The following is a 14,041-nucleotide window of genomic DNA, read 5'->3' as shown; positions in this document are numbered from 1 at the left end:
CAACCCGCACACTCGCCGCAGCCAGAGATGCTTGGCTTCGTTGTTCTACTGGGAACCGTGTCCACTGCGCTACCAGAACATTTAAAGATAGTTGTAGATAGTGCGTCCAGAAAAACATTTCGTCTCATGTTCATATTGTTGGGATCATTAAGTTTGAAATAAATTACTAAACAATTTTATTTTTTCTGTTCTTGCAGATATGTTAAGTGACAAAAAAAAATAAAAGATTTTATGCTTCAAAACATTGCAACTCATTATTTTTTTTGTAATTTTTCAGGTATTTCTTGACAAATCCTGCATATAAAAATAACTATTGTTTTTCACTTAAAAAAACTCGCAGCCCCTTTTTAACGGCTTGTTTTTTTTATAGAGGGTTAATTTTCCGTCTCAGATATCGAAAATATTGCCCAGTCATAATCCGTGGGAAAAAAATGGTTACAAAGAAGCTTATAATACGAATACAAACATTTATTTGAGAAGAAGCATTTCTTACAAAAGAAAAATGAATGCAGTAAGTAGAGACAATCACATGAATGAAATGAAACATTTACAAATATGTACAACTCTTCTTCTTCTTCTTTAAATGCACAAATGGGAAAAATTGACGCTAAAAATAATGACACCAAAATGCACGAACACTTCACTCACTAATAATTCCTTACAAAATAGTAGAAAATGCATTTTCATAAGTAGTATAATAAGTTTTTTTTTTTCGTTTTGTTCGATGATTGCACTTAAATACCTATAAAAGAAAAATAATATAATTATGTTTGCAGAAAATCAGACACCAAAGAAAAAATGTAAAAGATGAATGATGAGGAAAAAACTATGTTTGTATCTTTTAAATTGATTGCCAATTTTCGATTTTCATTTGAAACCATTCATGTCAATACTATAATATTGTGAACTTAACATATAAATTACTAAACATAAGATTGACCCGTTTTATGGAAACTTAGAAATTTTATAAAACGTGGTATTATTATCATGGAAATATGCTTAAATTACACTCATTGAGTCGCAAAAAAGATTCGTGCATGAAAAATAATATTTTATTTCACAAAATAAATTATTATTTATCATGCACGAAACCTGGACCTGGGATTGAGCGGGGAGTACTCTGTCCCCTAAACCTCCATGGTTCCCCATTAAAAACTAGATGACAAGTAGTAAAAATTATAATGAAGTATTCGTTAGAGAAGTACTCGAAAGAATCATTAATGAAAGATTATAACGGAAAAATTTAAACTATAAAACGAAAATAAAATAATTGTTTGAAACGACTGTCGAAAGTAAAATTATCCATCCAGAAAACAAGAAATCTATTGATCTGAAAATTCTTATTCAAAGACGGTAAAATATCGCCGTTTTTCTTTTTATTTGAACGGCAATCTAAACATAGCTTGTAGCAATTCAAACTATAGTGTGTCTAAGCTGAGAACTCCTCCCGCCGCAAAGTCTGAGGCGATCTGGTGCTATGGAAACAAGAATGGTGCACTTTAGGGAGGGTAGCTTCAATTTCGGACTAACACAATAGACCGAAGAAAGATATTCCTGTCTCTCGCCGACCCGAGCAGAAACCACTCCAAAACAGTGACCCTGCACCCCTATTTAAAAAAGTCATACCTCGTTACCATAGTCACCGCCACAGCTCCAGACGAATGTCTGGAGAAGTTCTTATTTTAGACAAACTATACACTAGTTATAGAAATGGTCACTTCATGTTTAAAGTGAATAGGATTAATAGTGAAGGGGTTATTATGGTATCTCCTATAATGATGTTCATTTAGGAGAACGGTATTCAAAATTTGTGAAAGCTCATTTCATTTACACACGTGATGGCAAAGAAGAAAAAAAAACAAAACAATGCATTTATTGTTTTGACGTCACTTTTTAGGACAATGTTAAATTTCGAAAAATACAAGTATAATCATTAACAGAATTGTTATGGAATAGTTAAATATACCTCTATTGCTTGGGCCTGGCTGCTACAGGAATGTCCCACGGTATGTCATAAGCATCGTCTGATGGTACAACTGGACCTCCAGCAACCGTTACACCTGATCCACCGGCATTTTGAGGAGGGAAATAGGCAGTCTTGTGGGGCAAAGTATAGTAGGCTTCGGCGTACAAAGACACCCGAGCTACAAAAGAAACAAATTCAAAGTTAAAAAACTCAACTTAAACAAACTCAAAGTTAAAATCAACTCATCAAACTCAAAGTCAAAAAAACAACCTTTTATATAAAAAACTTAAATCGAGGTTGACTTAAGGTTTCAAAGCATCCTTTCATAAAGTTAGTATCAAGTTGAAAATAATCTTAACTCTAGGTAATTATAAGGTTTCTTTTCGCAACTTCTTGTATGATCAGCTAAAATCTGAGTCACGAAATTTTAAGCGCAGGTCGTCGGGCTACCGAAGCGGGGGTGCCATCCCCTCCGCAGAGGATCAAAATTGTGATGGCATGTCTTCGGATCATCCTCCGGGATGTTTCCCAGACCGTCGCCAATAGCCCATTGTGCAGCTCTAGTGCGACGTAAATTATCAACAACAACGAAATTTCAATGGAAAATGCAAATTGATCTTATCGCTAGTGTGACGTCAGCTAAAACGTCATTATGAACCTAAGTGAACATTTTATATATATATATATATACATACATAAATAAATACAAGAAAACACGAAGAAAGTTAAGAAAAACAATGAATTTCATTTATTGCGCTTAAGCTGCAAGTAAACAGAACTCATTAGATAAGTTCAAAATGAAGAATGAAACAAAGAAAAATTATAGACATATAAAAAGAAAGGGGGGGGGGAATAATAAGTAAAAAAATAACAAAAAATAGTATATATATATATATATATATATATATATATATATATATATATATATATATATATATATATATATATATATATATATATATATATATATATATATATATATAAAAAGAAAAAAAAAGATATAATCTTTTCCTCGGCTCACACGATCATATCCGCAAAACAGAGGGCTTTCTGATATTGTATCAATAAAGCCAAAGCAAAATATATTAATACAATAGTATGTAAGTTGATGTAAGTTGATCTGATTTTGCTACTCGCTTTATAGCCCCCTTTTTAATGTTTTTCCTTCTATTTCATTTTATTTTCTGTTTTTACATGTTATTTTTACTTTTTGTGATCTATTTTACTCATTGTTATTTTTATAAAAATTTTTTTGAGTGCTCCTCACATTATTGCATTAATATATTTTGCTTTGGCTTTATTGATACAATATCAGAAAGCACTCTGTTTTGCGGATATAATCGTGTGAGCTGAAGAAAAGATTATATCTTTTTTTTTCTTCCGGTTTTTTGAATAAAATTTAATTCTTTTTTATATATATATATATATATATATATATATATATATATATATATATATATATATATATATATATATATATATATATATATATATATATATTACACGAAATTTCTCATTTTTCAGTGCATGTAAATTAATTCGCTCACCCGTCACTGACACTATTCTTTGAAGAGATAGAGACAAGAAACCAATATACAAACTCAATAATATAACAATATGTAATAAATAACAGTGTATATAGATTAAGAATAACTATGCAATAATAATAACAATATATAACACCTATATAACAATGTAAGTCATAAAAAGGAAAATTCTTTACTCTGCTAAAATTCTGCATAATACTTGCTAATTTTCTTTCTTAACTTAGGTAAATTTATTCATGAATATGATTCATGAATTTCTTTTTATTTTTCTGATACATTGAAAAGTATTTTTAATTACTTCTGATAATCATGCTTTCATCTATATTTACAGTAAATAATATAAAGAAGTTAATGAGATCCAGGTGAAAAATTCCTAAATAAATATTCAATAACCAATATCACAGATTAAATTCGAGATCAAGTCAAATATGTACGCGACCACTAAAGCTCGAAAGTCATAATATGCATATTACTAACAGACTGATTAGGTTAAACCATTAAAGTGCAGAATCAAGAGCTTTCCCTAATTTATCTTGGTAATATATACATTAAAACTTTCCCTATGAACAAATTTCATAAGTTTGTTTCTTTCATTCTATCTATTAATATGGTGATTGTGTGATAGTATTTATTGACTTGAATCTTCAAATTATGAAAAACAAATAAATTACCCAGGAGGACATTATGTTAATTTCTTTAACTGTAATATCATTTCAAACCGTTTAATTCTTTGCATTATAGCTTTTAAATGCGATTGATAACTGATTCTATCAACAATTTTTTATATTTTATAGCTGTCTTTGAACAGCCAACCCAATTTTTTTTGGGGTTTACGACTAATGTTAAACTCCGTAGCCTTGTAATTTTGAGCCCAATCCAGAAGATAGGGGAACTCCTGTATCAAGTATAGAGTGAAATTTGCATTCGTGGAGGACATTATGATGGAACTAACTCGCATTTGCGTCACACGGAGAGGAAAGTCACGAAAACCTCTTATGGTTAGCCTGACAGCAAGGGGACTCTAACCCGTGATCCGTCTACCACTGAGGATATTTTACGTGAGCATTGTGGTCGATGCAAGCCGGATGTGAAATTCCTATTGACCAGTCATTGCTGGGATTCGAATCTTGGTTGCCTCATTAGAGGGCGAACATTATACCATTACTGCTCTCTATCAACAATTGTAGTAACTTGATTTTTTTAGAGAGCAGAAAATAAATAATTAACATTATATCAATTTAAACTAAACTCAGTGGCGGGACAGCCTGTAGAGGGCCAAGCCCTACTGGGCCCATCTCAGTTTTCTTGACCTTGGGCTCTGGGGTGCAGGAGCAGATGTCCCGGTCAGGTGGTCAGCCGAACACGGAACCCCCAGTGTGTATCAATTACAGCATAAGAAAATGTTGCTAATGTTTTAACAAAGATTTCCGCTTTAACAAGTGCCTCGTAGGTAATATGCAAATTATACAGTTATTTTGCAGATTATACACTTTAGAGGTAACATTGACACAAAATAATTGGTTGGTTGGTATAAATATTTATACCATATCTATTTGTATTGTAGAAAATCAAAATCGATACAAGTCTATGTGAGATCTTTTATTTTTTATTTTTAAAAATTAAAACTTTGTTAGAAATTATTTGAAAAATGTAATGAAACTAAACAATGTCCCAAAGGTATTACTTGATTGAAAGTTTTACTTGAGTGTGAAGGATTACATGACTGAAATTTTTCAAACTAATACACACATAAAATGCAACAGAAAAAAAAACAAAAATAATTTTACAAACAATACTTCAATATGAAATTCTTATTCTAAAAGATAGATATTGTTAGCAATAGATACTCTTTCTCTTTGATTTCATTAAAATAATTAAAGATAAATTTACAAATAAGATGAATACTTCTCAAAACTAATGAAAAAATTTTTTTTTTATAAAATATTTTTTAAAAAATTAATATATTTCTAAAAATTAGAAAATATGTATTTTAAAAAAGTATACCATGCCATGCTATAAGGCAAAATTTCGTTAAAAAAAATTATTTAAAACGTTGTCAACAAAAAAAAACACCAAAAAGACTTATTTTTAAAATTTTTTTTTTTATAAAATTTGAAAGATATTAAAAAAATAGTAAAGAAAATGTTATTGTAGAGAAAATAAAATATTTAAGAAATTTTTAATGTAAAATTTTTTTTCCACACAAAATAAAAGCGTCGTAAATTTCATAAATATTTTTTACATTTCGTTTTGATCAAAATTTTTAAATATTTTGCAGCAAAATGTGCGCTTTGCGATTAAATTAAAACTTATAATTATTATAATAAAAATTCCTTAAGTTGTATAACAAAAATAATTCATAGGTATAAAATAAACACTCCATCTTAATTTTTTAAAAAAATTAATTTCTTTTTAATATTTTAATAAATTAAGTATTTGTAAAATACCTGCTTCTCTTTCATCTCTAAATTGAGCTTTCTTTACCCAAACCCAGGCTACTACAATTACTATAACTATAATGACGATAGATGCCGCTACTGGTACTATGAAGTGTAGTTTTAGAAAATATGGCGTGTCACCATGATGACTAACGATAGATGGCGTTAGTGCCTTGCCTGAAAGAAAGATATTAGTACAAGGTCAGGTCAATGAAATGCAAAAACACATACAAAATCAGGGATGTCTTTTTTGGCAATATATCCCCTATTTTGGCAAAATAAATAATTATTTTAATATAATAAATAATATTGATGCTGATAAAGATGTCTATCGTATTTAAACTCGTTTAAAAATTGCGCTGTTATTTAGAATACATCCTCTTTACATAACCTTATTTCTAAAAATACATATTTTTTCTGTTTCAGAAATTATTAAATACAAAAATTAGTTAAAGTTAAAATTAAGTTCTTAAATAAACTAGTTAAAATTAAGTTCATTCATATGTGTAGAAAATTTGGTACTTATTTTGACTAGTATTCTTGATTAATATACATAGCATTTTTTTTCCTTCCATTTTTACAAACTTTGATCATTTAAGAGGATAATTATATAATTTATCGCATTTTTGTTCATTCATTGAACCAATCTATATTAAAGATTGTGCAACAAAATGTCATTGTTTTATAACTTTTAATCCGTTATCTTTTATTTTATTCAATATTTTTTAAAAAAAATAATAACCAAAAGCTTTATATCTTGATACCTTTTTCCTATTTTTTAAAAAATTTTATTTTTGGCTTACTGCACAGATTGTCAAATGCCCTTAATTACAACTTAACTTATAGCTTACAGTGTAGAAATAATAAATAATTTCCGATTCTAAGGATTTTATTTTTAATCTGGGCTAAAGCAAAACGGTTGCAGTTTATTTTCATGGCCGTGATTGGATGACCACAATGGAGGTTTAAGAAATATTTCATAGGACACGCCACCTCGAGATAGAAAATTAATTCCATTACAAATTAATTTAATAGATATTCCAATTTCTTTTTTTTAAATATATACAATCATTTGTACTTGGTTTCAGGGACTGCGAAACCGGTGGGGGTAGAGGGGACTTTAGCCCACTCACATTTTATAAATGCACTTTTTGAACTGTGAAACTAAATTTACAGCTAATCGAATTCTTATATATATATATATATATATATATATATATATATATATATATATATATATATATATATATATATATATATATCTAGTGATTTCAGAGTTCCCCAGTAACCCTTTAACCTGACTGTAATCAAGTTCTCCCTGGAAAGGAATTCGCTAGACAAAATGACGTAAGCAATTTATAAGTATTTCCTGCCTTTTCTCTTTCCACTTACGACAGCCATCGCAATCTGCGGTGAATGTCATCACTAGATTGCATAAATTACGAAGCAAAGGTTTAATGTTCTCTAGAAGGAAAAAAAAAACATTCAATTTATTTATTTGTTTTTTCTACACTGTCTTTTAAGCTATAAACAAAGTAGTTCTTAAGGGTATTTGGCACTCTGTGTAGTATGCCAAAAATAAAAGAAGAAAAAGGTATCACTGTATAAAGTTTTTAGTAATTACTTAAAAAAAATTAAATAAAATAAGAGATAATGGATAAAAAGCTATTTAATGATATTTTTTTTGAACACTCCTTATATGGATTAGTTCAATAATGAACATATATGGGATAAATTATATAATCATCCTCTTAAATGATCAAAGTTTAAAAAATAGGGGAAAAAAATGCTATAGATAATCAATAATTGTAGCCAAAATAAGTACCAAACCTTTTACACAAATGAATGAAATTTGCTTGAATAATAACAATAAAACGCGGACCTTTAAACAAGTAACTTTTCAACTTTTAATTCATTCAAGTCAAATGTATAATGTTTTGTTTCAAACTTGTTTTTTTTTTTATCTAAACAAAAGACCAATTCAATCTAGATTTTTATCGCACATTATAAAACCATATTTTATTGTTAATTTTACACAAATCAATACTAAAGCTTTATCAAAATCATTACAGAACTTATTGATGTTTTCATAGAGCCACGGTAAATGCTACCTTACTCTCAGTGCATACTGAAAAATGACATCTCAATTTATAGTGAAAAGCAAAAGTGTTTGAAATGTCCATGCAAAGAATTTCGTGGTTATGAACACTTTGTCATATGATGTAATGAATCTATTTGTTACCGTTAAAGTGCATCCGTTATTTCATAGAATAAATAGGTTATTTCATGGAATAACAATAGGTATTCTGTAGAATAACGATTACTTGATCGTTAAAGAATGAAATACGGCACTCGCAAATTTCTTAGAACCGGTTTCTAGCTGCATTTTAGTTATCTGAATCGCTTATAGATGCTTTGTAATGATGTGTGTACACTAATTCGGTTGCTTTTTGACGTAATTATTGATAGGAGCAATAAAACATTATATCATCTGTTTTTCCTTATTATTTATCAATTAATCATCCGCAATAGAGATAAAATGCATTTTTCGAGATATTTCAGCTATTTATGATCAATTAATTTATAAAATAATTTTGAAATTGCTTATTTTTCACTTTAATGGTCTATCATTAGTTATTTCATAGAATATCTAGTTAAATTGAAGAATTCAATAATTTTGTATATACTGTTAGAAATTTCTCGGAAAAGATGGTTAAATAACAATTTATTTTTTTGTTATTTCACATATTAAAAAAAAAAAACAGACAAATCACCATAAATAATAAGGTAATCAAACTGCTAACTGTGAAAAAAAATCGTTTATTTACTGCTTTCACATATTATTGGTCAAACAACCAGAATTTTATCGTAGCAACTAAGCCCACCTCATGAAGCCACTTAGTGCCTTGTAAATGGATGCATATTATAGCCGAGAAGGCTAATCGGAGAGTCTCATGATCGATAGAACTGGGGTTCGAGTTCCAGCGTTGATACAACAATATTTCCTCCATTCCTTTCAACTCAAAAGAATCCTTCATGCCCATGAAGAATTTCCAGTGTCCTGCACTCTCTAATGCTCATTACCCAACGAAAATCCTAGCCATGTTTGAAGCCATTCTAGTTGTAAGTGGTTAAAAATCCCATAAGTTTTGAATTCATGGTCTTAAAACCATTTTAGTTATAAATGGTTTCAAAATCGCAAAGGAAAAAAATATTTTTTCCGTAAATTTTACGGTAAATCGGATAGACATACTACTTCCGGTTATTTTACCATAATTTTAGATAGAAAATTCTGACAGTGTATTTTAACTGACTTGTCTGGATATTTCATGAAATACTATGAAATAACTAAACTATACGGACTGGGATAGCCTGGTTGCCAGGGCGCTGGACTCCCGTTCGTGGGAACGGGAGTTTCAATCCAGCCGGCCGAAGACTCCCTGGGCAGTAAATGGTGACGGGTGCACATTAAATCTGTCGGGTTACAAAGTCAGCCATGTTTCCATAACAAATTATACCTTTGGGGGTACTGAATTGGAGATTGATCGTTCGCTGGTTCAGGTCGAAATTACGATCTGTGGATGAATGAATGGATGTAAGTCCACCCTGTAAACAGGTGTGACGTATGGGTGTGGCAGAGGTCTCATTCTAGATAGATGGCGCCATTGGAAAACAAGAACAATCGTATCCCTTCTGCCTTAATGGCCGACAACAACAACTTAATTATACACTTTGACGGTAACATAATAAAAATACATTTGTGGTTATTATAGTAGAAAAAGAGAATAAAAGTGAGAAAATGAATACCTTCTGTTAGAAGCGTGAGTGTATCAGATGGATCCGACACCCCCGATTCGCTGTAAGCGGTCAGATAGACCTGGTATTTGGTGCCGCTCTCCAAAGAGGTCAGCTTGAACTTCTTATCTTTCGAAGGAACGTGCACACTGTGCCAGTTGCCTTCTGATCCAGGTCTATAGTAGACCATATAATCTATGGTTGAGAAGAAAAAAAAATCACAATGTCTTAAATTCATTCGATAAAAAAGGAAACACATTCTGAAAAAACATTTTATATTTTATTTTATAACCGGCGTTAAATAACCGAACCAATCTTTTGAGTTTACAAACACCGATGTTCAACTCGGTAGTCTTGAAATTCTGAACCCGATCCAGATGATAAGGGAAGTCCAGGATCAAGTATTGGAAGAAATTTGTCTTCGTGGAGGACTGTTTGATAAAACTAACCCGCATTTGCTTTACATGGAGAGGAAAATCACGATTACTAACTAACTAACGAACTAACCCATGATCCGTCAACCACTGAGGACATTTTACGTCAGCAATGAGGTCGGTAATACCCGGGTGAGGAATTCGTATCGATCAGTCATCGCTGAGATTCGAACCCGGCGCACCTCATTGGGTGGAGAGAGCTCCATCCTCTGAGCCACAACGACTCTCTAAAAACACAATATACAATCCGACTTTGCTAAGAGCCGTCATTTTGAATTGCACCCGATTCATTAAAAAGGTCTTTTGCATTTCCTAAACAGGCCGGCACTTTTTAAACTTATTGCAGTTAGCAAACATATCTTTAGGCTAAATAAGAAATAAATGAAGCACTTCACTCACAAAAGGTTAAGTGTAAAATGTGAATCAAAAGTGTAAAAAGTAAATTGTAAAATTAACATTAAAGCGTCAAGAGGGATATAGCTCAGGATACAATATTACATACATAATATTACATATATATATATATATATATATATATATATATATATATATATATATATATATATATATTACATATATACTCAATATACAATATTACATGTATATATGTATATATTACAAATTAGAAATGTAGACAGTGATATTGAAATTTATGTTGGCTCTATGACCATTACTGAAATCTGTTTTCTTTATTTAATGCAAAACTTGATCTTGTGACGTAGGGCTTTCTACGTTGTGGAAATAGAATAAAACTGTTAGTGTTTGAATTAAAGCTATTATAATATGAAGAGTTCAGAAGCTCTTAAAGTTGTTCTATGAGAGTTGAAGTGGAGTCCAGATTAATTTTCCAAGACCAAGCATGCATGAAAGAATACTATCATCAACAATAAAAGGAAACAATTTCTTAAGTCTCACTGGGTTAGACTGGGTCGGGATAGCCTGGAATGTAGGGTGTTGGGCCTATGTCTAAGAAGTCGTGAGTTCGAGCCCCGCCGACCGAAAACAAAATACTGATTGGTGTACGCTAAATCTGTTGAGTTCACAAAGTCTTCTAAGTTCCCATAACAAATCAACACCTCTAGGGGTACTGGATCGGAGATAAATCGTACCCTTGTCAGCTCAAAATTGCGATGGATGGTGTGTGAATGTGTCTTCCCAGTAAAACGGGCTGTGACGTATGTATGTAGCAGAAGTCGAATTCTTGGCCATAGATGGCGCCACTGGAAAACAAGTCATTAATAAATATTTAATGGATGCATTATGTCCCCTCCGTAATCTTTTCCTTTTAAATTCACTATAGAGCGAATTTCGTTAAACAGAGGTTAAAGAAGATGGCATGTAGGTTACAAATGTTTTAGTCAGTGTACGTTAAAATATGACTTTTAATTAAAGTAAAATAAGACGCATTTTATAGGAGCGCTATTACCAGAAACATGGTAAATTTTACCATATTCTAGTAGTTGTGACCATACTTTTTTTTTTCTCAGTGTGGTTTCTCAGCGAAAATCGAAAAGACGAACAATTGATATGTTCTAAAAATGAGGAAAATGGGAAAAACAAACTCTTATAAATTACGTTACTGAGATGTAACTTCTCTCTAGAGTGAATTGTTGAACACTCTATAACGACCTGATTCATTACAAGGAGGTAAACAAGATTGTGTTTATTTAGGGAGGGAATTCTTGCAATGAATTCACGAAAAATGGTATTGTCGGTATTTTTATGAATTTATTTTTCTTGAAATGTTTTTGTGAAGCTTTTTTTTCCCTAATAACATGCTATTTTCATAACTGCTGTGAGTAAAGCAACAGTTGACTTATGACTGATAGGTCAAGTATAGCTTATCTGTAACCAGAGCTCTTTATGCTTATTTTGAAATAAATAAGAACAGAAAAAATAGCGCAAAACGTCAATATCCACATTTTAGTAAAAATGAAAATCATTCGAGGTCTAATTTTTTAACATTTTAAGACTTATTCCACAGCTACATTAACTGGGCTCATAAAAATTTGCAAAAACTGATTTTCAAAATTTTTCATGGAAAAATGACGTAAAGTTTAATAAATTTTTTTAAAATATCTAAGTTATTAGTCCGTTCTAAAGTCCAGATAATTCCTCACGGCATGTGGGTCACGTGTCACGTGTTCTTCATGACAGAAATGATTGGTTGTTGACTTCCACCGGTGAATGTTGACAATCAAACAGTCACTTTGGTAAATGTCCGAAATATATACTAGGTCTAGTTAAGTGCCACTGCCCGACATATTTTTGCCCGGTATGCCCGACATTGCTTTTTTAAGGTCAAGTGCCACTGCCCGGTATGCATTTAACAGGTATTCCGAAAACTGATGTTTCTCCTAATCTATTCTCAGTGATATTAAAACATCGAATTTGAAGGATAATATCAACGAATAAATTAATATCAAATCGGATATAACAAATATTTCGGACATTCACCACAGGGACAATGTGATTGTTGACATTCACCAGTGAAAGTCGACATTCTCTTGATTTTGGTTATTCACGGCAACATATACAGTTGTAGCTTTTTAGTGTAAGGCACTTGAACTGCTGCTTTTTTTGTATTTTCTCAGAGCTTCGAAAATGCATCTTACTTCAGTTACTATCACAATGCAGTACCAGTTACTAAGCAAATTATCACAATGCATTTCAGTAATTAAAGCTTTACCTGAACTCTCTCTTTTTTTTCTTAGATTACTTATAAAAAAGTAAATTGCTGTATAAGTGTGTAAAAAAACGAAAGAAAAAAAAAAGTAAAACTTACGTGTGAAAACATTTTCTGGCAGGTCTCTGGGATGTTCCCATTCTAATAGAGCAGCGGTGTCACTTGTTTCAGACACGTACAGGTGAGGGGGTTTCAGGCTGTCTGTATATACAAATAATATCATACATTTGTGGCTTAACTACCATTACAATTATTAAACATCTATTCACTAGTATATAAGACATGGTAACTCTACTCAATCTTGGGGTACCTTTTGATAGATGAAGGTTGGCATTGTCGATTTCTACTCTTCCATATTGGTAACCTACGGACGTGCTATGAACACGCCTACTTCGATGGATGGCACACATTGAAAAGTTAACTTGCTATTTGTTACTGTGTCATCGTCCTCGTGCTGTTGCTTCTCAGTCTCATTTACACAGAACGGGATTCTGTACACACTCAACTGCTAATAGCAGCACAGAAGAAAGAACACAAAACCGTGAATTTAATACAGCCAGCTCTCACGAGAGACGTTTAAAACTCGGTGAACTTAATGCAGCTCTCCCCACAAGTGCTTAAAGTCCGGTGAACTTAATACAGTTGGCCCCGTCTTTCACAAATATGGCAACTAGTGGTATCCGTTTATCGAGTTCCATTCCTGATTAAACCTTCTGGTGGAGGTGTATTGCGGCTTAACTACCACTACGATTATCAAACATCAATTCATTAGTATATAAGACATGCAAACTCGATTCAATCTTGAGGTACCTTTCGATAGATGAAGGTTAACATTGTCGAAAGATCCTTTTCCCACATTGGTGACCTGCTGACGTGCTACTTTGGTACACATTGAAAAGTTGACAGTACACATTGAAAAGTTGACTTTGTAACTGCGTCATCTTCCTAGCTCTGTTGCTTCTCAGTCTCATTTACACAAAACGGGATCCCGCACACACTCGGCTGCTAATAGCAACACAGGAAGGAACTACACACACAACTGTGAACATAATACAGCTCTGACGACAAACGCTCAAAACTCAGTGAACTCAATACAGCTCTCACCACAAGCTCTCAAAATTCGGTTAATTTAATATAGCTTTCCCGGTCTTTCGCAAATACGGCAACTAGTGATA

General features: G+C 31.8%; 1 protein-coding gene across 1 annotated transcript in view; it reads right to left on the bottom strand.

The window, feature by feature from the left end:
* Positions 1-447: 447 nt before the first annotated feature.
* The window catches only part of LOC107444895 (cell adhesion molecule Dscam1), a 42,915-nt gene continuing 29,321 nt past the window's right edge, over positions 448-14,041 (bottom strand). Inside the window, exons 12-16 of the mRNA XM_016059165.4 lie at positions 12,966-13,067; positions 9,759-9,941; positions 5,961-6,128; positions 1,967-2,144; positions 448-742 (exon numbers count right to left, since the gene is read on the bottom strand). Coding sequence (XP_015914651.2) covers positions 1,969-2,144; positions 5,961-6,128; positions 9,759-9,941; positions 12,966-13,067 — 629 coding nt within the window. The 3' untranslated portion in view covers positions 448-742; positions 1,967-1,968. The remainder of the gene's footprint in view (positions 743-1,966; positions 2,145-5,960; positions 6,129-9,758; positions 9,942-12,965; positions 13,068-14,041) is intronic.

This window comes from Parasteatoda tepidariorum, chromosome 6 (genome assembly GCF_982258835.1).
Source record: "Parasteatoda tepidariorum strain Cologne lab strain chromosome 6, Ptep-v5.0, whole genome shotgun sequence".
Classification (NCBI taxonomy): Eukaryota; Metazoa; Arthropoda; class Arachnida; order Araneae; family Theridiidae; genus Parasteatoda; species Parasteatoda tepidariorum.
Note: the sequence above shows the minus strand (reverse complement) of the source record. Positions and strands in the feature narration are given on the sequence as shown.